The 27,317-nt window shown below is 40.3% G+C and overlaps 2 protein-coding genes across 9 annotated transcripts in view; one reads left to right on the top strand and one right to left on the bottom strand.

The window, feature by feature from the left end:
- Positions 1-7,491, top strand: part of gbf1 (golgi brefeldin A resistant guanine nucleotide exchange factor 1) — a 101,059-nt gene extending 93,568 nt beyond the window's left edge. For all 3 annotated transcript variants that reach the window (XM_029521955.1, XM_029521954.1, XM_029521956.1), the window contains 6 exons: positions 1,698-1,828; positions 2,012-2,113; positions 3,296-3,409; positions 4,011-4,188; positions 4,312-4,500; positions 4,672-7,491. In XM_029521955.1, coding sequence (XP_029377815.1) covers positions 1,698-1,828; positions 2,012-2,113; positions 3,296-3,409; positions 4,011-4,188; positions 4,312-4,500; positions 4,672-4,916 — 959 coding nt within the window. In that variant the 3' untranslated portion in view covers positions 4,917-7,491. The remainder of the gene's footprint in view (positions 1-1,697; positions 1,829-2,011; positions 2,114-3,295; positions 3,410-4,010; positions 4,189-4,311; positions 4,501-4,671) is intronic.
- Positions 7,492-12,289: 4,798 nt separating this feature from the next.
- Positions 12,290-26,897, bottom strand: macroh2a2 (macroH2A.2 histone). Of its 6 annotated transcripts, none has more exons than XM_029520890.1 (9): positions 26,709-26,896; positions 25,362-25,539; positions 22,967-23,052; positions 20,589-20,783; positions 18,926-19,030; positions 18,643-18,742; positions 18,450-18,539; positions 13,899-14,073; positions 12,290-12,797 (listed from the first exon to the last, which is right to left on the bottom strand). In XM_029520890.1, the coding sequence occupies exons 2-9, from the start codon at positions 25,531-25,533 to the stop codon at positions 12,632-12,634; spliced, it is 1,089 nt and encodes a 362-aa protein (XP_029376750.1). In that variant the 5' UTR covers positions 25,534-25,539; positions 26,709-26,896; the 3' UTR covers positions 12,290-12,631. The 6 variants fall into 6 exon arrangements, with proteins under 6 accessions (XP_029376750.1, XP_029376749.1, XP_029376751.1 ...); XM_029520889.1 differs by having other exon boundaries at positions 22,967-23,073; positions 26,709-26,895; XM_029520891.1 differs by having other exon boundaries at positions 12,660-13,174; positions 22,967-23,073.
- Positions 26,898-27,317: the final 420 nt, after the last annotated feature.

Genomic DNA, 27,317 nt, shown 5'->3' on the forward strand with positions numbered 1-27,317 from the left:
CGCCTGTGTAGTTGTGTAGTTCGACACTCAAATTTTCTGTCTTTTTGAGACTTGTACTACTTCCCCATAGCTGTCACTGTCTGGTCAGTTTTTTTAATAGGTCTGTTTTGTCATAAGTCACCTCAGTTAGAGGGCTTCGCAATGCAAAAATCACCCTTTTGTCCCAGCAACCCTGGAGATACAGGTGACCATTGCAGGTTTGAGCGATGACTTAGTTACTAATTCCTCTGATATTAGAGCAGCTCATCAGCTGAAAGATAGATACAACACACATATGCTCATACATATGCTCAAAGCTGGATGCACACACAGACACTGGCTAACACACACACTCACAGTGACATATAAGAACAGATAAAGACACACACAGTCACTGAGTTAATGTCACTCAGTACGTTTGTAGTCTCAGTACATGCACAGTTAAGCCAAGCTATGGTTACAGCTAAATTTCTGTCCTTGTCCCAGTATTCATGCACTCAAGTGAAATTGATTTATTTGTTGAAATCATGTCACCTCCGCTACAATAGGTGGCGATATGCACTCTTTCGGCTTGTGGGTAATCGGCCACTACTGATTGACCTGTGACGTCACAGACCACAACAGCGGTGGAAAGAAAAAAAGACCAGTGAGCTAGCAAGTTAGCCTCTGTGAAATTTGCTTTTGCTGCAGAATTTGCCATGTTTGATGCATAGCAGTTCGCTGGCTTTTTTTGTCTGACCTCATATGCTTATGTTTTAAATGTCACTGGACATTTCATTTAATTAATCCTGGAGAGCATGGCGTGGCCTCAATTTCAATGTGACGCCATAACAGGAAATCTCCAGCATACATAGTCTAATCTCTCTCAGATTTTGCACACATATAACTCCCACTCAGAACACCTCCATCTGTCAATACTGACTGACCTACTGACTGGCCTAATAACGCAAACATAATCAGATTTAGGTAATATTTACAGACTGTGTTCTCCACGCCCTATTCATGACATGACATAAAATTACATTGATGGAAGTTCGCAGTGAACACTCAACAGCGATTTCTTTATAACATACATTGTCCAAATTGCTCCAGATTTTGCACACTTGTTTAGATTCCCACTCTGGACAAGTCCATGTGACAATACTGAGTCACACACGGAGCACCACCTCCTGGATACAGGAGGTCAGTTTCATTACGCAAAGGTTGTCCAACTTGTACAATATTTACAGGACGTGTTCTCCACATTGTACACTTCCATGTGACATAAAATTGATGGGTGTTCTCTGGCACAACAAAGCAGACGCTCACAATCTGTTGCAGGCACACCATTTTCCACAAAATGATTCAAGTTTTAACGTATTTGCATCGGTGCGAGTCCAGGGGCCTTCAAGTTGCACAGGTGTACGAGGGACTGTTCATCGCTGCTTTCAGCTTAAATTTGTCTTGTTTTTTTACACTTGGAGGTGGACATAATTTATGTATTTGTGTATTTGACAGTGCATTTTCATGAATATCAGTGTTATATGCAAAATATAAACATACCCGATTGTTGAAAAGATGGCAAAGTTAACTCAAAAATCCTAATATTGTCAATGTCATTTTAGTTGTAAACCTTAGTTGATAAATAGTGGCATGTAAAGCACTAATTGAAATAATTAGCAAGCTTTAGGTGAGGCTGATTGTCCACCACAGCAGATGTGTGTTGTTGCCCCCTTTAGGTATTGCCTGGCTGTGCTGTGACGCCAGGCGTCAGGTTCGTATGCAGGCTCTGACCTACCTCCAGAGAGCACTGCTTGTCCATGATCTGCAGACCCTTGATGCAAGTGAATGGGAGTCCTGCTTCAATAAGGTAAGAAAGGAAGGGATGCTACATCAGTCCTTTATATGCTCTTGTACAGATCTAGGTTGGTCATGCTAATTAGGTTGGGTGCAAATCATTTCATTTTCTGTAATCCTTTTTGAAACTTTTAACTGTTTATCTAACTGTTCATTCATGGATTTCAGGGGCTTACTAATGTGTTAATGTTTGCAGGTGCTTTTTCCACTGTTGACAAAGCTGCTTGACAACATAAGTCCAGCCGATGTGGGTGGTATGGAAGAGACTAGAATGCGAGGCTGCACACTTCTGTCAAAGGTTAAAAGCAATGCACACTGCATCACTCACTACCAACAAGCAAATACATCATAAACATCTTATAACACTTTTACTGAGAGTGAAGTCAACAAAAGAGACCATTCAGGGACCAGAAGCTCTGAGGGGATAACATCTGAGGACGATGAAATGAACAGGCTCCTCCATCTCCATTTAACCATTTCATTTTGAACTTTAATTAGACATTATCTGTCTCATTACTATTACTATTTTCCTTTTATGCTGCTGATATCAATTTATGTTTAATAATTTCTGTGTATTAATGTTTTATTATTGACGTGTATCTGTTAAGCAAATTCAATGATGTCTGTTTGTCATAATGTGCTCTGCAAATACATTTGGCTGCCTGAAAGAGCCCTGGCTAAAAACAGGCACTGACTTAATGCACTAATTTAAAAGTGGGTGAGAGGGACCATACCTGGATGTTTATTAACATCTGGGATAATCAGCTATAGTTAGCACATCAGTAAGCCATTCTTACAAATCAAATGAACAACTGCAATAAGCAGTTTGGATAACTGCTTTCACCCAACCATAAGTACCATAAAGTGTTTTCCAATTATGTAATACACTAGACCCCATGATTCATTCATTCATTCATTCATTAATCTTCTACTTCTGATCCATTTTCGGATTGTGGAGGGCACTAGACCCAATCCCAGCTCACATTGGGCAAGGTACAAGGTACACCGTGGACGGGTTGCCAGTCCATCGCAGGGCCAACTCAGAGAGACAGACAGAAATGAATAACTACTTACACTCATACCTAGAAGCAATTTAGGCTCACCAATCAACCAAGGCACGCATGCCTTTGGACTGTGGGAGGGAACTGGAATACCTGGAGGAAACCCATGCAAGCACAGGGAGAACATAACGTAAACTCCACACAGAAAGGCCCCAGTAACTATGATGTTTCTCTAGACCCCATTGAATGTATTATAATATTGTGTTAAGTGAAGTCCCTCACTCTTTGTGTCTTGTCATAGCTGAGGAAGGAAACGGAGCCCAGCTGTGAAGAATCATGAAAAAAAAATCATTCTACTTCCACACTCCTCCTGTGCTTTGATCAGTGAAGATTTTGGATATGGAGCTGCTGATCATCCAACAGCTTACATGATCTGACGGCACTTCTTGCTCACCTCTGATTGTTTTCGTTATGTTCAGGTTTTCCTCCAGCATCTGTCTCCTCTGCTGTCCCTTCCTACCTTTGCTGCCCTCTGGCTCACCATTCTTGACTTCATGGACAAATACATGCATGCAGGATCCAGTGACTTACTGGTGAGAAGAGGGATTTATTCCATTGTTTTGTTATGCACATACAATACTGTTACATAACTGATAACAAGCCTTTGTTTTCCTGTCTATGTTAGTCATCATTCTCCTCTTCGCATATGTACCAATATAAGGTTGTCCAGGATGCTTTCACATAGAGCTTTGCGACTAGTCTGTACTGTCAGTTCAATCTTAATTTTGCTTCTAAATTGATCTAATGAGACAGTTTCCCAGAATAAAGGCTAACTAAACCTGCTGCCCTTTGTTGATCAGTAACACCCCCCCACCCCATTTGTGAGTTTTTAGCGACCAATTTTTTTTCTAGATATTTTCTAGTTATTTTATTATATTAATTTCTGCCAAGGAATTTTTCTAGTTTATATAATCATCCATATCCTGTATATTGGAAAGCATAAATCTCATCATAACATTATTTATCATTTTCATTTCCAATGATGACAAACATTTCAGAGTTAGATTTTCTGGGGTTTTTCACAGTGATTTTTATCAGCCTGTAAAAAACATTTTTTCTCAACAAAGAAACTAGTGTTGAGTGAATGATGACTCTGACCTTGCTTATATGCTGCTGATATGATTGTGTGTTTAGTTGGAGGCAATCCCTGAATCTCTGAAGAATATGCTGCTGGTGATGGACACAGCAGGGATCTTTCACAGTGCTGACTCCAGGACAGGATACTCGGACTTATGGGAAATTACCTGGGAACGAATTGTGTGTTTTCTGCCTCACCTGAGGGAGGAGCTCTTCAAGCAGACTGTTATACCAGGTACATTGCAGACCCATATGGTTCTGAGAATATAGTTCAGTGTACCTTTTCTCGCACAACTGTATTTTCCAGCCAAATTGCACTGAGGTGAAACCCTTGTAATAATTTTTGTATCAACTTTAGATCCAGTAATCAGTCCTCCAACAGAGATCATGCAGGTATCAACCCAAGCAGGCCAAACTCCATCTCCTCGGGCATCTCTCCCACTTTCCCAGCCAACCTCCTCAGCTTCAGCACCTGTGTCCCTGACAGAGACACAGACTCAGAGCAGGCCAGAGTCACCCCAGGAGCCTCAAGCAGCCTTGAACTCTGGTAAAATCAGTGGTTTCCCTTCTCAGCAAAATTCATATAACACATAATATCACAGTAGAAAGATCTACAAATAGCATCTTGAATATTTTTAGTAACTTCTGTATCACTCTTTGACAAGTGACCAATCAAGCTACTGGAGTCTAAAAAAAATCTCAACTTTGTTTTTTCAAGGCTCAGACCATTTATCTTCAGTCCCACCTTCAATGCCAGTGCCACTGTCGACATCTCCTGGTCAGGCTCCCTCACCTTCGAGCCAGTCACCCCTCATTCTGCAGCCCCTCGCCTCTCCCTTGCAGGTGGGAGTCCCCCCCATGTCACTGCCAATCATTCTCAATCCTGCCCTGATCGAGGCCACATCCCCAGTACCGCTGCTTTCAGGTCCTAGACCTACAAGCCCCTCTGATGAGGTTAAGTAAGAAAAGCTGAGCTACCCCGCACCCTCATTACACCCTCTTTAACAACTGGGCCCAACAACTCCAAGATCTGCTTCTCATCAGGTTTTTGATTAAATATAAGAACACAATAGGTGTGACACCTCAATGGCCACATTTGACTTTAAGTCAGTGTTGTTAATGGGTTAATGTTCATGGGTTATTGTAGAACCTTAACATCTGGCCCTATTGGTTGGAATAGGGTCAGAATAGGGATGTCATTTTCAGATATTCAGAAACAGAAAATGCAGGTCAAAATTCTATCAAGGAATTGAAATTGATTTACTAAGCCTAAGTAGGGCTCCAAAGCAGAACACTGAGCCCTCACCCAGACTTTGGGTTTTTTGGCCACCTGGGGAGAGTTTCTCTGCTACTGCACATTGTGAGCAGGTTACTCACGAACGGCAGTCTTTTTTAGGCTCAGTGCTTTATATATTCTAGGCCCAACCAATGAAAAAATTAAAAAGATCCAATAATCAGTTTTATTTTTGGTTCAAGCTTGTATTCTATATTTATCTGAGACTGTCTGTGTTCACAGCAGTGAAGGACGTTGTCACGCAACAAACAGTGTGACTGATGTGATATGTTTTTCACTTTCTAGACAACATGAGCTCTATGACTCAGAAGAATTTCGTATGCACACAGTCCTAGTCAGTGGGAAAGATGTGCTGCCAATATTTTCAAATTTCAATGTCACCAACAGTGGGGACTTTATGTCTAGATCTTAGTATTGATTGATGAAAAGCATCATCATCAAGTATATGGATTAAAGATAAGTTGTTTTGCAGAAAGTTGAGCCTGAAGTTGAGACTCATTAAAAAGGGGCGAAGGTCGTGCTGAGATTTAATTTAATAAAATTTTTATTTTATTATATTTTATTTTATTGTTTTGTTTTGTTTTTTTTTGTTGTTGTTTTTTTTTTTTTTTGAGAAACAAGTACAGGAAAAGTTTCTTATCCTGACAGTGTTATCACTCCACTGACAGGCATCCACTGACAGAGAAATTGTCCTTTTTTTTTTTCTTTTTTCCTTCAAGAGGCCACATTGAGCTTTTGTTCAGCTGATAAAGAATGAGCTTTGATTTCAGTCACATAATTGGTTGCTCTTTGATTGTATGCACGCGCTCAGTCTCTATCTCTGGTGGAATGGAGATGTCAAATCTATGGCATTCTGAAGTGGAGTTACTTGAGTCCTGAGTCAGTTCAGGTTACAGACAGAACATGGGATCTTGAATGGTTAAATATAAAACATGGTTTTGAAGAGTTCAGATCAAATGTGGCGATTACTGATCACAACACACCAGGGCAAGAGATGATGGTACCAACTGAATTGAATTGTACCAGTTTCATGATTGGTGTTTTGAAGTGGTGCCAAGCTTATGTTCGTCTAGAGGTGGCAGGTTATCCACAAAATAGTCCTTAATTCGACAGTTATTTGTTGAGACAGATTTCCAGATGCTCCCAGTCATCCAACTATGTGATTGCAGAAGGAGGTGCATACTGCCATGGTTCCGCCTTTACATCCCATCTACACAATGACTACACAAATAGAATGTTTGGAGTTTGTGCATTGATTCCTAATTATATAATATAAATTCAACTTGTACCTGTTTATCACTGTTTATAAACAAGAGGCCCATGTGTACCTCTGAGCTCACATGACTTTGTTTACTCTTGACTAAAATTCAACAGTGTAATTTCATTTTTTTTGCTCCAGATGAAATGAAAAGAACCAGGCACTATATATATATATATATATATATATATATATATATATATAAAATACAAAAACATGAAGTTTTGCTGTGACACAACTATGAATAACCTACACACCAGAGTGAGTGGGGCGGGGGGGTCAAAGTATAGAATTTTGGTGAGTTTTATTTACCGTTTCCACCGTTTTCATTTGTGGTCAACTTTTCACAATTATATGTAGGCTACATACTGTATGTTCAATTTCTTCTAACATTCTGACTGCTTCATGACAAACTTATGGAGATTAATTTACCATTTAGATGCCAAATGTTTGTCTCTGAGCATTGTTTAGGTGAAAGCATAACATCGCTTCCTGTGGCCCAACAATTCTGTTTATGTTTAGTATTCATGTTATTTATTGACCTGGGAAAAAACAGAGGGACTTTTCCACTGCCCTACAGGTGATGTAGATTCAGTGTGTATATGTCAGTCAGGTAAACCTACAGCCTTATAGAGCCATGCATGTGATATATTTTGTAAGCAGTGGGTTTATTTGTGTTTTCTGGGGGATTCTTAGATATATCAGCTGATTCTCGCTTGAACAGGAAAAAACATCAATATAATATATACAGTACAGTCCAAAAGTTTGGACACCCTGTCCCATTCATTTGAATGTTAAAGTGTGTCCAAACTTTTGGCCTGTACTGTATATGTATACGCATATACATATAATTAAAGGTAATACACTTTTTACTATAAATAAAATAAAGAAAGTGCTTGTTCTGTGTGTGTGTCCCTTTTTTATCTAAAGAATAATTTCACAGGGCTCACTTTCAACTCTTGTGTGGGATAATATTTATGAAAAATGTAAATATTCTATCCAAGAAGCCAGTATTGGCTTCACACTCTCTCTCTCTCTCTCTCTCCCTCCCTCTCTCAACCCAACCGGTCGAGGCAGATGGCCGCCCCCCCTGAGCCTGGTTCTGCTCGAGGTTTCTGCCTCTTAAAGGAAGTTTTTCCTTGCCACTGTCGCCAAGTGCTTGCTCATCGGGGGATCTGTTGGGTCTCTTTAAATAAATTTATAAAGAGTTTGGTCTAGACCTGCTCTATATGTAAAGTGCCTTGATGTAACTTTGTTATGATTTCACACTATACAAATAAATCTGATTTGATTTGATTATTGGCTGGATAGACCACAACCTCCTCCTGCTCACAAAACACATCAGCTGAACAACCCTGATCTGGCCCTCATTGCTTGTTGTCACATTAAGTTATGTGATTAATTTTTCAGATGAAGATGAACAATATTCATATCTGTACACGAAAACAACTGAACAACTCCAAGCATTTGTCACCTGTTTATTGGAATACTGCTAATCTGTATTGTTATTTATTTATTGGGTCTGTATTTGTCCTCATAGTATAACATTCCAAAAATTGTCTACTTTTTATGAGACTGATACAGTTCTAGTCTTGCAGCTAAATATGTTATTAATGCAGTGCGTTTGTGTGACTATCACCAGCCCTCTATTAAAGCTAGTTTCTTCATCCTTATTGGGTGAAATGATCTTTGTGAGGCAGAGAGGTCAATGCTACACCAGTGAATCTAGGGGGAAAGAAAGGACAGAAGATGCAGCAGGATGAGCAGGGGAAGGGAAACATTCAGTGCTGGTATTATGTAGTGAATGATAATGCTGTGCTTTTGCTTCCATGTCCCTCAGGATTATGAGAGCCCAGAGTATCACTGTATGGATGCTTGGAGATATGGGAGTCCAGAGTCCATATAGGGGAGGTTATCTCAACAGACTGAGTCAAACTCATCAACATAGTGACTCCTGACTCCCCTTGCGGGCACCCGTTCAGAGTCAAACTCACTGTGTAGATCAGTAAATGTTAGTTCTGCATGTCTATTAAAGGCTACCGTATTAATATAGGTGTAATATGCTATAGTGTTGATATGCAATCCTGTTCACACGGTATACAGGAATTGAGCGCAGATGTCTTCAGATTCTCCTCCTGCTTTACTGCCTATTTAAGCCGATGACTAATCTTGGAGTGGTTGCTGTCTTCACACATACGTTAAATGGACTAGTTTTACACAGTCCTGTCTCTGTCACGCCCAGTTCAGCAGTACTCAGCACTGGCAGGGCCTCTCCCCTGCCTGAGTTGAAACTCTGCTGCACTAATCCTGTAGAACTCAGATGAAAGGGAATTATTCACGATATCAATCAATCATCCAATCGGACTTTAATTATAGCACTTTTCAAACAAATAAATGTTGCCCAAAGTGCTTTACAAAGTTAAAAGATAAAATAAACAGGAGGCTATCCCCCACGTAGGACACATCACCATCCACAAACCCGTGCGCACACATGCACGTACGCATGCATACAGCCACTCACCTATAGACACTCAGATTAAAACAGGACATTATGTTTGTCTCACAAGGTAATTAGTTCACTAAATTAAAATAAATAGTATGAAATCAGGAGGGACTGGGTGGAGTTTGTGCGTGCACTGCCTAGTGACTCGAAGGTGAGGGCAAGTCAGAGTGCCACAGCACATTGCTATTCTGCAGTCCGCCCCATCAGAAATCTCCCCGAACCCACCCATGCATCCCCCAGGTTGTGCTGTATTAAAGTCATGTATATGATGTTTATGATGTGCCGGTGAGTGGAGGCCAGGCAAATGAGGGCTCTGTCCTCCTGCCAGTGGATACTGGTGCGGCGGTCCAGGAACCCATAGATAGGGCGGGGCCCTAAGAGGATCCAGGAGGCCCGCCCCCAGCACAATGCAGCAACAGGAGCTTGCCAGTCGCCACCACTGGCCAAGCCAGCCGTCGTGGGGCAACACCACTACCCTCCAGGACTGTACCCTCATATGCACGGACTCCCCACCCAACACAAGCCCCCACAGCACACCTGAACACAGGACATAGATTCGGCGACACCAGCAAGGAGGAAGGGCGCCTCCACCCATGCAGCAGACAGGGGCAAACCCAGACCCGCAAGGATTGCAGCAGCTGAATGAACCCAAGGGAACCAAGCAAGAGCCTTCCCACAGGGGCCAGCTGGTCCCCATGCAGGGCCCCCAGAGAAGGGAGCAGGAGGAAGCTGGGGAGCCCACTATCCTCCTAGAGGGAGCCAGCCAGCACCACCTCCAGACCCAGTGAAAGCCAACAGTACCCAGAGTAACAGGGCACACCAGGCAGGGCCCTTAGAGCCAGGTAACAATTCCAGGGTGCGGAGGAGAGGAGCACCCCTAACGCATGTTAAAGGTCCTGAAAAAAAAAAAAGAAAATTAAGGGTTCCAATTGGGAATCGGTAGTCTCTGTAGACTTTTCCTCCAAGCAGAGAGGGTGGAGGCAGTCATTGGGTTTTTGAAATATTTATCGTGCTTGAGAGTCATGGAGATAAAAGGAATGTTAGAAATTCTAATGCTGTAACGGTACACATATTTTCAAGCTGAAGCCAGGAGTTGTAATCCTCATTGGATGTATCCATTTAGTGATATATTGCAAATGATTCACCAAGTAATAATTCATGAAATTTGGTGCATCCAATCCTGCTTAAGATTTTTTGGGAGGGTAGGATAAGATTGTTTTTGCTGTTTTGCTCTGGGATGGGAAGATTGTTCAAGCACCCCAGCTCACCACAATTTTTCTCCAGGACTGTGTTTAAATTCAGGTGAACTAAATCTGATAAATTGGGTGATATATATATATATATTTAGCCAAATATTTAATGTTACCTGTGGAGAAAGAAAATTGGGAATTTTAGTTCACAGAATCCAATGCATTCTCCGTTATTGATAATATTGTTGATTTGGACCAGTTAATCAAGTTGTCACAGTTTTTTCATCAATGCTCTTTTCAGCCTGTTGTTCCTGTTTTTTCTTACAGGAGAAAAACTATAAAAGTTCCTCTGATTGCAGCCTTCCAAGCTTCACAGATCAGAGATGACCATAAAAAAAAAAAAATCCTTATTATCATGCCAAATTTTGTATCCTTTGCTAATTCAGTGTCCCAAGTGGGAGATGGCTTAAGGGTGGATTTATTTGAAAGGGACATCAATGCATGATCACTGATGATGATTGGTTGTATGCTAGTGTTGATTTTTTGTGTAATGGAATTGTTTGAGAGGCAGAAGTCAATTCTTGAAAAAGAGTGATGTACTGGGGAGAAGAAGGTTTATTTCCTCCTTGGGGCATGTCTGTGCAGCATTTTCAGTTTCTGTGTGGGTTTCCTCCTACCGTCCAAAGATATCATGTCTTGGTTAATCGGTGACTCTAAGTTGTCCTTAGGTCTGAGTGTGAGTGGTTGTTTGTTGACTTTGACTTTGTTATCCTTAAGCCACTCTGTAACCAGTTTGGCAGTATGCTAAGGGTCATTGTCCATTTGGAAAACCCATTTGCGCCCAAGCTTTAACTTCCTGGCTGATGTCTTGAGATGTTGCTTCAGTATTTCCACATAATGTTCTTTCCTCATGCTGCCATCTCTTTTGAGAAGTGCACCAGTCCCTACTGCAGCAAAACAACCCCACAACATGATGCTGCCACCCCTATATTTCACATTTGGTATGGTGTTCTCAGGCTTGCAAGCTTCTCCCTTTTTCCTCCAAATGTAACACTGTCATTTTGGCAAAAAAGTTCAATTTTAGTTTTGTCAGACCAGAGGACATGTCTTTGCCTGTGTGCATTTGCAAACTGTAATCTGACGTTTTAATGTTGCTTTTGAAGTAATGGCCTCTTCCTGGGAGAGCGGCCTTTCAGCTCATATCGGTACAGGACTGGTTTCAGTTGATGACACACTCTTCAGCTTCAGCTAGCATCTTCACAAGGTCTTTTGCTTTTGTTCTTGGTTTGATATGCACATTTCAGACCAAAGCAAGAGCCCGTCTCCTTCCTGAGCGGTATGATGGCTGGACGTTCCCATGGTCTTTATACTTGCGTATAATTGTGTGAACAGATGAACGTGGCACCTTCAGGCATCTGGAAATTGCACCCAAGGATGAACCAGACTTGTGCAAGTCTACAATTCTCCCTCTGATATCTTGGCTGATTTCTAACCCTAACCCATTTTCCCATGAAGTTACACAAAGAAGCAGTGTGTTTCAGGTGTGCCTCTAATTAACTCCAATGCTGTCAATAAACCTATCAGAGGCTTCCAAAGACATGACATCATCATCTGGGCTCTGGGATCGTTTTAAGGCATAGCAATCTTAGTGTATGTAAACTTCTGGTTTCAACTGTATGTGTTGGGTTGTTGTATGTTGGGCTCAGTGAGCGGGAATGGTTGTTTGTCTCAATATGTTGTGTGATAGACTGGCAACTTGTCCAGGGTGGACCGCTATCATACCCAGTGTCATTTGAGATTGGCTCTGGCTCCCTGTAACTCTGCATGGATAGGATGCATGTATGGATATTTTTGTAAGATTTGAAAGTTTGGATGTTGTTTGGACAGAAACCAGTGACCAGCTCTGTAACCACGCATTCCTATTAAATGCTCTTGCTTAGTTGATGTTCTACAGAGTGTGCAATTTTACTCTACTGTAACATGGGATCTACAAATTTTTAAATACACTATCATTTAATGCTCTCAGAAATGCTAAAAAAAATATTGTAGAAAATGTTTGTTTGAGTAGATTTCTGGTGTAAAACATCTGAGTTTTTATTTCAAAGCAGAATGAGAACCACAGTTTTTTTTTTTTTTTGTAAACTAATTGTATCAGAAACAGACAATGGAAAAAAACTGTTATGTTTGTTCATGGAATGTAAAAACATCAGTGAAACACGGAAGGCAAATGGCAACCTGTATGGGTTTAAAGTATCTAATCTAGAAAGAATGTCATCTCTTGAACAGACAGTGGAACATAAAGGTGAACGGTACTCCACTCACAAACATTGTTTTTTTTTCCTTCCAGAAATTAACCAAAACCCTTACTGTCATATCATTTATCATCATTGGCAACAAACAACACTTAGAAAACAAACCATAAAACAAAAGTCCTCATTTTGGGTCTAGCTTTGCCATTTCCTGAAGGTATATTCCAATGCTTTCGCTATCAAACAGAACAAAGTAAATGTTTTTCAGCGTGGAACTGGTGGATGACACAAAATGATTGGAGATAGCCTTGAGGATGAGCTGGGCCGCAGTTTGCTTTGGGAACCCGTTCCTGTGTGAGAGATTCAGGTTGTTAAATGAATAGATAAAAATGATATGTTGTAATTGTAAATGCAAACAGAGGGCAATGTGCTGCTGCTATATCTGACAATCTTTGTTGCTGATTTTCGCAGCTGCAAAGTTTTTTTAATTGCCACCAAAATATTGTACATTTCTGGCTCATAATGTCTCGAGTGATGGCCTCAAGGGACCATGGGATAGCTGCAAACTTGCTCAATCAGGCAAACTGCTGATTCCATCTGATTGTGTAGGTCCTGGTTGTCATCCTCGTGAGTGGTTCCCTTTTAGTGTCATTTATTTTTCTCCTTTTGTACCATTTGGTTTAATTTGTCCACTTCACTTCACTTCACTTCACTCCACTTCCACTTCCTTTTTCCTCCAGAGACACAGAGAAAAATGAATGAGAAAGTACATAATCCACTTCATTCATGCTAACAGCTGTCATGGCCGCGGTCACTCTCCTCTCCCTCTTTACTTCAGTTGGAGCTAAAGAAGCAACTCACTGATCAAAAGTCAGTGGCCTGTGGCCTCAATGCACAGTGAATGGAAGTTGATGCCACATCGTTTTTAAGATGAAAAGCCTATTCAAATATATCATGATCTCTTCTTGACACCATTTGATGCTATTTCTGCTCTGATTTCCACCAAATTAACTAAAAGATGTTTTGTTATTTAAAAAGTCTAATTGCTCATCTTTCTAACATCTCAAAAAAGGGTTTAGCTCTTTTAGCACATATCCACCAACCATCTGCGCACGTTTGGAAGGGTGAGTCCCCCATCAGACTGATAAAAGCCCTGGATCCATTAAGGCCAGCTACGCTGTACTTGCCCTTGAGACTTAATGATAAGGCATGAAAACCAACATATTAAAATTGCCATTAGAATTCCCTTTAGATCAGGCATCATTTTGAAGTGCATAGATGCTGGTGATTGAGGACGAGCCTGAAATCTGAGTTTCCACCAAACAGACTGTGAATCAGCTGTTCATTTTCATATTTCATGTCACACCTGCTTGTCAACTCTGTGTAGTCAAATACACTAGCAGCTCTTCTGATGATGGTTTGATGTAGGTGGGTGCCAGAGTGGAGCTCACCGTCCAGCAGGAAGTGAAGGGAAAGCTACAGATTTAAGCTTCTTCTCCTCTGCTGCTGAGAGACAGTTCTTCACTGTCTTCTCCAGCTGGTCTTCACACTTTTCAGAACCCCACTGAGGGATATTACAATGGATGATGAAGCGCGCTGCCATCCCACTGGCTTGGCTCACGGCCACTGCAAAGGCCAAAGACAGAAACACATTGACATTGTAACTTAATTCTGTATTTTCACTCTTGTAACACAGAGGAAAGCAAGTAGGATTACAATAATTTTGATCTATCAGGTGATTTAAAATCAGAGCTGCTACTCTGTTGCATGGGCAATAATCTGAGGTTAGAACGTGCTCAAGCTTGCGTCTCGGTAAATATGTCCTATTTAACAACAATAACAATGAACTTGCACACATTCATCTTTAAAGTGACACATAAAAGATGATGCTGAATACTTTTGGTGGCTCTTAAACTCATTTTGAACATGAAAATGAGATACCAGTTTCAATAATATGCTCTTAGTATGCTGTATAAAAATGGGAATAACACATCACAGAACAGCATAAATAAATAAAAAAAATAGATCCTGGAGCTCAAGCAAACAATGCACAAACATTATAAAAGTAACAAGAAGAAACATGAGCTCAGTAACAGAAGAGTCCAGTACTCGTTCTCTACACAGAGAAAGGGCATAAGTGAGGAAGAGGTACAGCTGATACATAATAGTAACCCCCTTTTTAATGAGAACCTTGAACTCTCCATATAAACCAAATGAAGCTCTGTAACCATGCATTCATCCAAAATAAAGGACCTAGAAATCCATGCGATCTCCTCTTTGTACCACATCCCTCCAAGTCCACTAGAGAGTGGACACATTGTGTGTGATGCCAGGTGGGTGGAGGGGGCTGAAAAGAAAACTGCTGGAAATAAACTTGAACTGAGAGACCTGAGAATTCAAGTCCTGGAATTTCATCCCAGGAGGCAGATGGACCAGGAGGTTTTTAATGGAGAACCTAAACAAACCATGCCAGATAGGTGTACTATTAGCCCAGTATGGGTGATGCTGTTAGTTCTCCCCCAACTACAGTCTTCATCTCACAAGACACACAAAAGAGAGGATGGTGGTGGAAGCAGAGAATATGTGCTGCTGGAAGGGGGTATCAATCCTATTGAAATATGATCCGGGACAAAAAAGAAAAAAAAAATAAAGCCCACAAGCTTGTTTGTATATCATATCCAAGTTTTTCTGATTAATCTAAAACCATCATAGGCTAAACAGCCAATGTTGCCACTTGTCAAGTGCCAATGAATTCATTTCAGATGGAACTAAACATTTGGAAGAAAATGGAAAAGGTTAAGATTCATCATTAGAGTGGGATCTGGCTGCATCAAGTCCAGGGCTCTGTGAAGATCCTTTAGCTTATCGAAGGTTGACTCTGCATCCAGCAACTAGTCAATGGGAGGTCGAAGATGCAGTTATCCAGGAGTTGTGCTGCCAATTCACTGGTCTTTGAGGAATCACTGGCAAATTCAACATAATCCCAAAATCACTATAGTTAATTCCAGATGGAGGGTTGGAGCCACTCAACAACCAACCTGATCTTTTCAGAGTAAGTCTTTACTTACCCAATGTGAGTCTTTACTCAGAAAGTGTCAGTCTTTACTTACCCAGGGAAAATCTTTACTTACCCAGTGTCATTCTTTAATAACTTAGGGCTAGTCTTTAACCAGGGTCAGTCTTTACTTACCTACTCTTGATGACTTGATGGAGAACCTGTTGGACATGAGATGGGTATTATGCCTTTTTTTTAAGCAAACAGGGACACACAAATTGGTTCAAAATATCCCTAAACTTCACCAAATATTAAAAAACTCTCACTGGTGTGTTGAGAGTTGGCCCCAATTCATCCTCCTTTCTTGTGCTCATCACATGGCAAGTTTTGCTCGAGCTGCAGCTATTGACAGCTATTCGACTCCCGGGTTTGGTGCCTTTTTGTGCAGTGTTTGCATGTTCTCCCTATGCTTCGGTGGGTTTACTCAGGGTACTCCAGTTTTCTCCCGCAGTCTAAAGACATGCATGTCTAGGTTGATTGACTCTAAATTGCTGTAGGAATGAATGTTAGCATGAATGGTTATTCATCTCTGTCTGTCACTATGTGTTGTCTCTGCGACCTGTTCAGGGTTTACCCTCACCCAATGAGAGCTGGGAATGGCTCAGGCATCCCCTGCGACCCAGAAAAGTGGTAGAAGAGGAATGACTGGATAATCTTTTGATTATTTTCTTCAATTCGATTTGGTTAACCGATTATTTGAATAGGCTAAAAATTTGTAAAAATTTAAAAAATGACTGAAAATGACAACTTGTCCTTTATTTCAGAACCAGCTGAAACAACAACCACAAAAGGTATATATGTAAAAGGACATCTAAAACTATCTATATGGAACAACAACCATAAAAATATCTATATAGCCGTAATGTAGACCGGGTGTTTCCACTGCAAGTGCTGCATCACTGAAGTTGTGATCAACAAGCTCCCTACCACAGTGGATGCACTGTTCTGTTTGTTTTGTTGTCTGGTTTTGGGGTTTTTTTGTTTTGTTTTGGGTTTTGTTTTTTGTTTGTTTTTTTTTCATTTTAAAGTGTTCCCACACTTGAGAAATTTTCTGCCTTTTTGCCCATGTCTTTTCCGGGCTTCACTCCATGTTGTTTGTGGTGATCCTGGTGTCATGTGCATCACAATAAGCGTCCATGTGAAACAACAACAGAACAAATGTTTAGCTGCAGCAAAGTTAAGGAAACAAAGCTTAGATTTCGGAAACCTCATTCAAGTCGATTAATCATTTCAACTCTTGCATATATCCAACTCAGTGATTAAAGCTGTAATTGAAAGGGGTTAGAATGCAGTTATGGAGGATTAATTATTAAGAACACTTAACATATATTCTATTACCTCTTGTCCTAGTTTGGAAACGTTGCAAAACCTGCTAGTTGCAATGGTACACTGGGAGGAGTTTTATGGTGCAATCAGATCAATGCAAAGGGAAGGACAGGACTTTAAAAATAAATTCCTTAGTTTTGTGCTTGCAGACCAACACCAATTCATCTGAGGGTAGCTTTGGGGTCATCTGATTCACCAAGTAATGAATGCATTGCGGGCAGCGCTGTTGCACCTTTCTTTGCAGAATTAGCATGTTCTCCCCATGTCTGCGTGGGTTTCCTCCCACCATCCAAAGACATGCACGTTTAGGTTAACTGGTGACTCTAAATTGTCTGTAGGTGTGAGTGGTTGGTTGTCTCTGTCTCTCTGTGTGTTGTTGTGATGGACTAGCGACCTGTCCAGGTTGTACCCCAACCTCAACCAGATTGAGCTGGGATTGGCTCCAGCACCCTGCGACCCGAAAACAGTGAAGCAGTAGAAGATAGATGGATGAATGAATGCATTGCCTATGGAAATGTTCAGATGAAGAGTCTTTCTCATTTAGTGAGACAGTTGGAGTTCTTCATATAGCGTAATAAACGTAATAAATATAACTGCATATATAACTGCACATAGCGTGGCTATATGCAGTTATATGTATTACATTATATGCATCTCATCTTTATTGAAACATTTTTCTGTTCATTATAATTATTTTTTAAATGTGTCTGGGATTCATGATGTCAACATACAAAAGACACATTGAGCAATGACAGATGAACTACGAGCCAGATTGTAAAAAAAAAAAAAAAAATGCTATTCTGATTGACTTCCACCTGATGTTTTGACAGCTTGCTCATGTTAGATGCAAAAAACTTACACACAAAATGCTTGCAATGATATTTGAAGAAGAAGTAAAAGACCACCTGGATGCCAACAATGACAGAGGTCTGCAGATAGCCATGGAAAATGTACAGGATATAATGACTGAACATACAGTGAGAATTATGGGATCTTGTCAAGTTTTGATGCCTCTCCAAACTGTCTAAGGATTTTAATTTGCCACAGATGGATTCCAATTGAGTTCTAGATACATCTTAAGAGAAATTAAAGCAGAGTGTATTCTACACCTGCAAAGGGTCTAAAAAATTATCCACCATTGTAAATGAGAATTACATTTCATTTACAATGGTTTTTGACAGAAAATCCAAACTTTTGCATTTTTACAAGAAGCTTAGAAGTTTCCATTTTGTCAGTATTTTTATGAAGATGTTTTACTTTCTTCTTCTTGAATCACTTTTTACCTTTTATCTGCTGGTATGACTTGCTTTCACTCAAAAAAAAAAAAAAAGAGGACCGCAGGTTATTGTTGGAGTGCACAACAAAATCGCACAGACAGACCTCTACCGAGTCATAACTTCATGGAAGGCCTGTGTGATTCTCACTGATCGGAGTCATCCCTTGGCTCATGAATTTTCTTGCTATCAGGTCACAGATGCATTCAGCCAAAATGCAAGACCAGGACACTTAAATATTTTTGTCATTGCTGCTACAATCAGTCTTTAAAAACAAACCTCAAACAGCAGAGTTATGGTTACAATATGGTATATCAGGTAAGGTGCTATCCTCTGACATTCTGTACCTGATGCTACTTCCAAAGGCCCCTGTGCTTTCCGCAGTTCTTTAACTCCCTCCAGGAACTCACGGCCTCCAGCCTTCTCCAGGGCATTCCCTAAAGAGAACACGGCAGCAGCTGATCACATGATTGAATGGATGGGCAGAGCGTATTGTGCAAACATAAAAAAATAAAATACTTGTGAACATGTCCTCCTCACCCACTCCATCTTTGAGGTCCATTTCTGCATTTGTTGGGTTAATTATCCCTTCCACTTTGATTGTTCCAAATTTGCTGATTTCACTCTCTGTTAGTGAAAGCTGTGGATCCAGAATTAGCACAATGTGAGAAAACAGCAAAAGCACTGGTATTTTTTCTATTCAGTATACATGATAAATGTTTCAGATAGCATTGATATATTGATTGCTCACAAAAAAATATTAAAAAAAATCTGTCTTTGACAACATTACATTATTGCACTGTCATTATCTAGAACTTGTTACCTTCTGTCCAAGAAACAGGCTCTTTGCTGACAGGATTGTGAATCCATCACCAGGGCCATCTTCAGCTGTGGAATTTGGTACAGACTCTTTGTCGCTGTCTATGCTCTTTGCCAGATAGAGAAAAAAATTGTTTAACATAACATATATGTTATAAAGGCTAATCCAAGTACTTGAGTGCAGACTATGTTGACAGCACTAGAGAGTCAAGAGATCTCAAACTGTTGTTCCCTGATTCTTTGAGATTTTATGCAGTTTGCAATGATTATAAAAGGGTTGAATATGTTTAACACGAAAGTTCACCAGGGACATTTTCAGAAGCTCAGTACTTGTTGAAGAATCTTAGGCAACAATTCTAACATCAGGTCTTCGTGGGTTCCTCTCCACACAACAATGAAAAGATATGCCAGCCTTGACATCCCAACAATGTCCATGACCTTTTGTATCTCACAGTGTGTCTCATCAGTATCTGGTGAATTGCCACAGAGGAGCTTCTTGCATACCTCAGACTACCTCGACCTCGGCCAGGATTATGGATTAGACTTCTAAGTGTTCCAACTGTTCCTTGTTTACAGTTTCAAGAGTTCCTCAGAGTATTCCTTCCACCATCTGATGACTATTCCACTACAAGTCAGCAGTTTCAGCATTCTCCAGTCATAGCAATTAGAATTAAGGGACACCACCACAATTGTGTTTATCACAGTTTTTAATGTTTTAAGATGGTTTCATGTTTATTTCACAGTCGAAATTTTTCATGGACTCACACCATTCCATTGCCAGAGGTTTCTCTATGACCACAGGCTCTGTGGAGTTTAGTTAGAGTAACCATCATACTCTTGGACACCCTTCTTATCAGGGCTCTTCTTTCTTGTTTGCTGAGTTTGGATGGCTGGCAAGCTCTAGGGAGGTTTGTTGTTGTTCAATACTTATTACTCATTGACAACTATAACGACTAGTCAGATTATGACAACAACTACTCTTCTTGTCATAACATGACACATACACACTCATGTAGTATAGGCTAATTATCTTAGGTGGCCCTGAATCCTCCAAAAAATGTTTCCTCTTCAAATGTTTATGCATACACAAGGCTCATTTTACAGATCTTGCATGTGACAGTGTTCCTGGTTGTGTCACATCCGAAATGTTCCCAAAACATTTCTGCCACGTTAGCCTCGCTTCAGCCACCTCCATGCAGCTGCTTCCCCTTCTTTTCTCAGTCCCTATTGCGTATGTGCTGTCGGTGCATTTGACAAAAGTAGAATGTCTCACTCTGAGCTGCTTCAATTGGCTACAGTGAAACATTGTTACGCATGGCATTGCATGCTGTGAGATACATATGATGACTTCACTAACACCCCGTTGAGTCCCACATTAGTCATCAAATAATGTTACTGATCTTGGGAGTCTACCAATCAGATCTTATTAAACAGGTGTGTCTTTATAAATCATGTTTAATCAACTGAGTCCACTGGTGCACTCTGACCATGGCGTGGAAACATCTCAACGATGATAAAGACACATGGGATGAGCATCACAAAGTGCCAAAACTTATGTCAATGCTAAATAATTTTTTTTACATTTGCTAAGAGTTACTTTTCATTACATCATAATGTGGTATTGAATGGAAACTGCAGAGGTAAATTTGTTTGAGTGTGAGACTGACCTTTGGCTTTCGGCCTCGTTTGCCTTTAACCTTCTTGAAGGATTTGGCAGGTTTCTTCTTTGACTGTTCTTCCTGCTTCTCAGGGATCGATGACTGGCTGTCCCCTTTCACCCTGCTTCCCCTCTTTTTTGAGAGCAGTTCTGGATGGATCCGAGGTAGAACACCTCCATTTGATATGGTCACTCCCCGCAGAAGCTGATGGAGAAAACAATTCAGAACAATAATAATAACAATGAGGTTATGATAGGTGTCACTATTTCCCAATATCCTAAGATGATTGGTTATGGATGCAAAATTATATTCATTAGAGAGTCAAGTCACTAATTAAAAGCCCCCCTCTATTTCTGGACAGAAATTTTCAAGCTGCCCTTATCAATAAATTTAAAACAAAAGATGTGTCTTGGATCCAAATATTAAAACTGTTTTTCAGTTCCCTCTTTTTGCTCATTGCTTGGTTTTACAGTCCACAAACTCTCACTAACACTTGCAGATATTTAAAGTGAAAAAGCCGCATGAATATACTTTTTGGGCACATGGGGGAGGAATACATATATTATTAGCATCTTGTAAAGTTGATATGGCAAATATGTCAGTAGCAGTTTGCTATTAACAGATCTAGGAGATACAAAGCAATATATATTGCATACAATAATTACTATTATATAATTATATTAAAATACAGATGGCATAATGCACATGTACATATAAAAGATTCATTTGAAATTGTATTCAACATAAGTTAAACTTATTACAGTTACAGTTGCCATCAACTCTTCATAATAAACCCTTTATCTGCAAAATGAACTGCTAGATTTTAGCTGTGTCTGTCTGTCTGTCTGTTGAACCAGTGATGTTACCAAAAGGTTTATCTGAGTTCTTTCCAGTTGTGGATGTTTCAAATTAGAATGGAGTTTGTGGTCTGTAAAATCAAACAGGAAAGCTCAGCAGAAAAGCTAATCTGAAAAGCAAGATTCTCTGGTCTGATGAATCCAATATTGGTTTGGTCTCAGTTCTAAACATCACATCTGGATGCCTGGTAACTGGTCAGGTTTGAAGGTAAATGAAGTGGATTAAATCACAGAAATATCCTTGATCCTGATGCAGAGCTCAGAACCTCTAATTGGGTTGACAGTTAACCTTCCCAAAGGTCAATGAACTACTCAGCCAAGACAACATAGGCTGAAGGACAACTCTGTGAAAGTCCTGATTGGTGGAGCAAGAAACTTAATCAGATATCTCAAGAAAGACCTTAATATATTTGTTCACTGAAAGTCACCATCCTGAGAGGATCTGCAGAAAAGAACATCAGAAAAGTTTAACATACTTGCTATGTCAAACCCAAGAAAACTAGTTTATAATGGCTGCCAAAGGTGTTAAATTAAACTTTTTTTTTTTAATCTGGAGGAGAAATCAGCATTAGCTTTGTGTGTAGGTAGAAAGAAACAGGTGTCAGTCACTGCTCTACTATACATCAACTTTATGGAACTTAACACGTGACATGACATTACAATGAAAAAGTGACATGAGAAAGTGATTTTTAGTACTTATGGCTTTACAGTGTAAGACTTTGGATGTTGTTTTCAAGGTTTGGTAATTCCAATACTCTGTGTCAGAACGGTCTCACCCCTATTAGTGTCATCAAAGAGGTGAAAGATCGAAGTTTAGTTGATGGACATTTTAAGGCAAATATGATTTAAACATTTATCCATCTTCTACCGCTTATCCATTTCCGGGTCACAGGGGGTGCTGGAGCAAATCCCAGCTCACATTGGGTGGGGTACACCCTGGACAGGTCGCCAGTCCACCGCAGGGCCAATACATAGAGACAGAGACAAATAACCACTCACACCTATGGGCAATTTAGAGTCACCAATCAGCCTAAACATGCATGTCTTTGGACGGTGCAAGGAAACCGGAGTACCTGGAAGAAACCTCTGCAAGCACGGGGAGAATATGCAAACTCCACACAGAAAGGCACCAGGCCTGGGAATCACACCCATGGCCTTCTTGCTGTGAGGCAACAGTGCTCACCACTATGCCGCCGTGTTGCTAATGGTAACATAATTAAAAATATAATGCTCCATTTCTGCCAATAGATACAGATGAATCCTGCACACCGGTCATTTAAGCTTCATGATTTCCAATACATGAAAGCATATTCTGTACTTTCTTTTACTTCGAGAGGCCATTGTTTAGCATAAAAAATGACAATTAACTGTTTGTTTTTTGAAAATCCAGGTGATCCTGTTTGACATTTAAAAACATCTGAGTAATGACCCAAATCTAAAGTATGATGGTAAGCAAGGAAGATTAAGTTCCAACAATACATTTTGATTAGGTCTGAAGAGTGGGTTGTGCTTTTACAGCACTTGGTTTACCTGGTTGAGCTCCTCGTCATTGGCCACAGCCAGTTTGATGTGTCTTGGAGTTATTCTGCCTTTCTTGTTGTCCCGTGCTGCATTTCCTGCCAACTCCAAGATCTCAGCTTAGAGGAAAGAAAACACTGTGTGGAAACCCATCAAAAATGCAGTATGTGTTCTGGTATATATCAATTTCCACTGAGGAAACTAGCCATAAAGTCTACATAGAAACATCAAGCACACTTTCATCTTCTAGTGATTAACCAGCTCCAGGGAAGAGAGGGGGGCACTTGAGCCCACAATATTCTTGCTGTGAGACAACACTAACCACCATTTGAGTATAGGGCTGAAATGATTCCTTGAATAATTCTAATACCTTGATTACAAAAAATGAACAAGGAATTTTTTTCTGCCTCGAGGAATTATTTTATTTTTACATAGCCCAATGGGTTAGGGTTAACCCTAACCCTAACCCTGTCACGCACGCAAAGGAAGAAGAAGGAGGGGAAGGAGGAGAAGAAGGAGGGGGCAGATGTGTTTGGTTTTAGCAGCAGGAAGATAGAGACAGGGCCTCTCGTCTTACTGCCTGTATCCACTTCTCTTATCTTAAAGGGTCACTTTTTCTGTTTGGCAGCTAATAAAAACTTAGATCAGGTTTCTTTACTCTGTTACCCTACCACACAGCAGCTTTGGGACATTTATTTGTGTTTGCTGGCACACAGAGAGTGTCAAGAGACACCTTCACACAACACAAAGTCAATGGAGAGCTCTTGATTGTTTTCCCCTCCAGTGTGGGCGGGGCTTAAATGCACTGTCTTTATGGAGGAAAGACATGACGACGAAAGCGATGATAAAGATAACTGTTGATTGTCTAAAAAAGGAAATCAATTGTTCATTATCTATAAAAATAACTTATTTTCTCATGTATATTTATAATTGCTCTTTAACGAAACAAAAAATATGTTTTATCAGATTACTTGATTACTAAAATATTCAAAAGCAACTAAAGCTACTAATAGCTATTAATAGCAACTAAAACATTAAAGGTATGGTACAGGGATGGATTTGTTGGATTTCTCTAAATAATTCTTAAAAGAGTTGGGTCTAGACCTGTACAATGTAAAATGTTTTGAGGTAACTTATGATTTGGTGTTATATAAACAAATTAGATTTGATTTTCAAAAAAAAGTTTGTGATGTAGGCAACTACTGATGGTTAATTCACACCATTAGGTCATATATGTTGGCTTCTTTGCACAGTTGGACAGAAGTATATGACACATCATGCACCAGTACAGTGAACATGTTGGTATATTTGCAAGTTTATATCAATGCAGAAATACAGGTGCTGAAGCTGGTCTATGTGGTTTATATAACTTGAATTATGTGATGCCACCCTACTTATTAAGTGAACTTGGGTTCATGTGCCATAACATCAACACTACGAATTGACTGGTTGAAATTGCCTGAAATAGTTGTTTCACTCTTTTCATTGTGGCAATTCTTTGTCATCCAAGTAATGACAAAGATATTTATCGACACCTGTATGAAGTGTTGGAGAACTCACTGTCATCACTGTTCAACGCTCTCTTTCAGGGTTTAAAATCTGCTCTTCAGTTTTGCAATCTGTGATTACAACAGAAGGAAAAAAACCTGAAACAAAGAAAAGCGTGGCACCGAAAGACCAAACCAGCCTGGGTAGGGGGTGCTCAACCAACCAATCTGCTTCTAAGCCCAAAAGTCACAATGCCTTGGTCAAACTGGACATCAATCAATACAATTTAAAGAGGAGGTGTATATCCAGAATAAGTTAAAAAACAGATTGCCTGCCACATGACACTAACCCTTGAATGCTTCCTAGCCTCTATTTTCCCTTCCATCTGTTTCACTTCATTCATTTTTCCTCTGCTCACTCCATCCACCTGTTCCTGCTCATCCCACAGACATAAAGAGTTGATACCATGAAAGGAAGCCAAGCTTTTCCTCATTGGGAGAGTGATATAATATCAATATTACATTTACTAAAAAATCTAAGAGAGAATAAAAGCTGATATTGATTGCAGTACCTCAGGAGTAAACACTTTCTATCAAGGTCTCTGGGGAAAGTGTTGTTCCACCATAGTTCTTATTATCCTCACCTAACAATTGCTGCAGGACACAATGGATACCAAGGCATGGCTTATGTGCGGCATGTCATAGTCCACATCAGCATAATATTCAGGAATTAACTCTTGAGATACTGATGCCTCTCCTGCTCCTGCTCTCTCTACCTTACCTGTTCCTCTGCCTATTTCATTTGTGACTGCGTTTGAATATTAAAATTATATTTTATTTATACTTATATTCACTATCAACTACACAAATCACAGCTATATTGTTAAAGAATATATACCCAATTTCATCTCATACCCTACCTGCCAAGTACTCGATGACAGCTGCCATGTAGACAGGCGCACCCATGCCAATGCGGTATTTGTGCGTGCCAGTGCGCAGGTACCTCATCATCCTCCCCACAGGGAAGATGACACCTGCCCGGGCTGAACGGGACAGTTTGGTGGCCTTCTTCTTTCCTCCTCTGGCTGACATTCTGATCTGGACACATTAGTACAAACATAGTAAACGGATAACGGAAATAACTACACACAACTATAAAGTCATGTGAATATCAGTAAATCAGTCCAAACTGACATTTCTGGTTTCATTGTTTCAGCCTTTGGGGTATTGAGCATTTTGAAATTTCTTCCTCCTCCCCAATTAAATTTGGGCAGAAAGTTAATAGAAATTACACTTTGTTGTATAACTGATATCACATATTTAAAGGGTATTTTATCTCTGTAGTTTAAGTTCCGATTTGTATGGTCCAACAAATGATTAAGTCCACAGCAGGCTGCCTGAGTGATAAGGAACAGAGGTAACCTGTGGAATATGATGGCAATCAAATGTTCGAACACATTTTTATACAAACTGTTGTACAATCAGAGCAAAAAATAAAGACATCCATTACTTCTACCTATTCCAATGGAAATAAATACATTTTGTCTCTCTTTTGGGTTTTATTTTCTTGGCTCTTATTTTTGTTTGTTTTGCTTCGGGGTTGTTGTTGTTGTTATTGGTGTTTTTTAGCAGTTCCCCTTTTCCATCTACAAACCATGAACTGGAAGTTGTTGTGGCAGTTTTGGCAGTATGTAGAGATAAGATGCGGCCTTCTTCTGGACAGCACAACATTTCTATGTATGTACTTAACTCGAGACTACCGGCTGGCTTCCCAGTGATGAAGATGATAGCTGGGAGTTATTCCTGAGCAGTCACCGGAATGATAGCAGGGCCGTGCAAGCTAACGTCACTGTGCTCAACACAACATTACCCTCACTGGAATTGCTACATCGCCTACATGTAGCCGCGCAGACGTTTGCCCGGACTTTCACGTTATTTGAATTGTAGAAAGGGCCTGACACTGGCGCACACAGAGACGTGGTTTTATTTAGCCCTCATTTTGCACAGAAAGACTTGGAACCGCATGTGAGTGTGAGCTAGGCAGCGCTTAGCTCAACACGATTGTTACAACTGTGCGCGATGCACTTTTTCCTAACAGTATCATTAACCACAAGAGCCACTTAACCGAGCCGTCCCACCCCCTTCTCTGATCTATAGCTTCCAGCTTTCGAATGTGTCTAGTCGTATCATATGAGGAAAGCAAAGGTCCCCGTCACTCAGGATATGCAGCCGGGCATGAAAAATTAAAAGCCTTCCTAAGATTCTACCTGTTTTCACCTCCTTTGTCGTAAATCAACGTGAGCTCAAGATGCCCCTGCACTGAGGAGCGACGAATCTCCTCAGTTTTTGTTGTGGTTGTGCTTATTTGCTGTCCTTCTGCGTAATCTTGCGTCCCAACAGAGCAAGCAGGAACAACGTAGGCTGGTCGGAAGCAGGCTCTGTGCTACTGATGCTGCATAGGGGAAAAATTCAACACAGGGCTAATCCGGTGAAAACGCCCCCTTTACATGACTTGAAGGGGTTATGTGTTGATCGAAGGGAACGCGGTGGTCATAAAGACAGCATTGGGTTTAAAGCCAGAGATGTGTACAACGATACAGATTAAGAAAAAAAAATATGGAGTAAGGTCTAATCCAAAATGGTCGTCCAAAATAACCTTCAAATAAACCAATAAGGCCCAAGTATTTTTACAAGCCCAAGACTGCTAAAATAGTGAATGGACATCGCTCCTCTTTGGACATGCGTACTGTGGGAAATGAATCAGTCCAACGATCGAGGCAGCTTGATTGATGCAATAGAGAAGAAATCACGAGAGACTGAGGGTCTTATCATCCAATTAGGTCGTTCCATCTTTATTATACCAATATTAATAGATC

This window comes from Echeneis naucrates, chromosome 15 (genome assembly GCF_900963305.1).
Source record: "Echeneis naucrates chromosome 15, fEcheNa1.1, whole genome shotgun sequence".
NCBI lineage: Eukaryota > Metazoa > Chordata > Actinopteri > Carangiformes > Echeneidae > Echeneis > Echeneis naucrates.

Coding starts and splice junctions, on each gene's coding strand:
- macroh2a2 (XM_029520889.1), bottom strand. CDS start 25,533: ATGTCAGCCAGAGGAGGAAAGAAGAAGGCCACCAAACTGTCCCGTTCA. Junction 18,540..18,642: donor GGACCTCAAAGATGGAGTGG/GTGAGGAGGACA, acceptor TGTTCTCTTTAG/GGAATGCCCTGGAGAAGGCT. Junction 14,074..18,449: donor GCCTTTGGAAGTAGCATCAG/GTACAGAATGTC, acceptor TGGCCTTTGCAG/TGGCCGTGAGCCAAGCCAGT.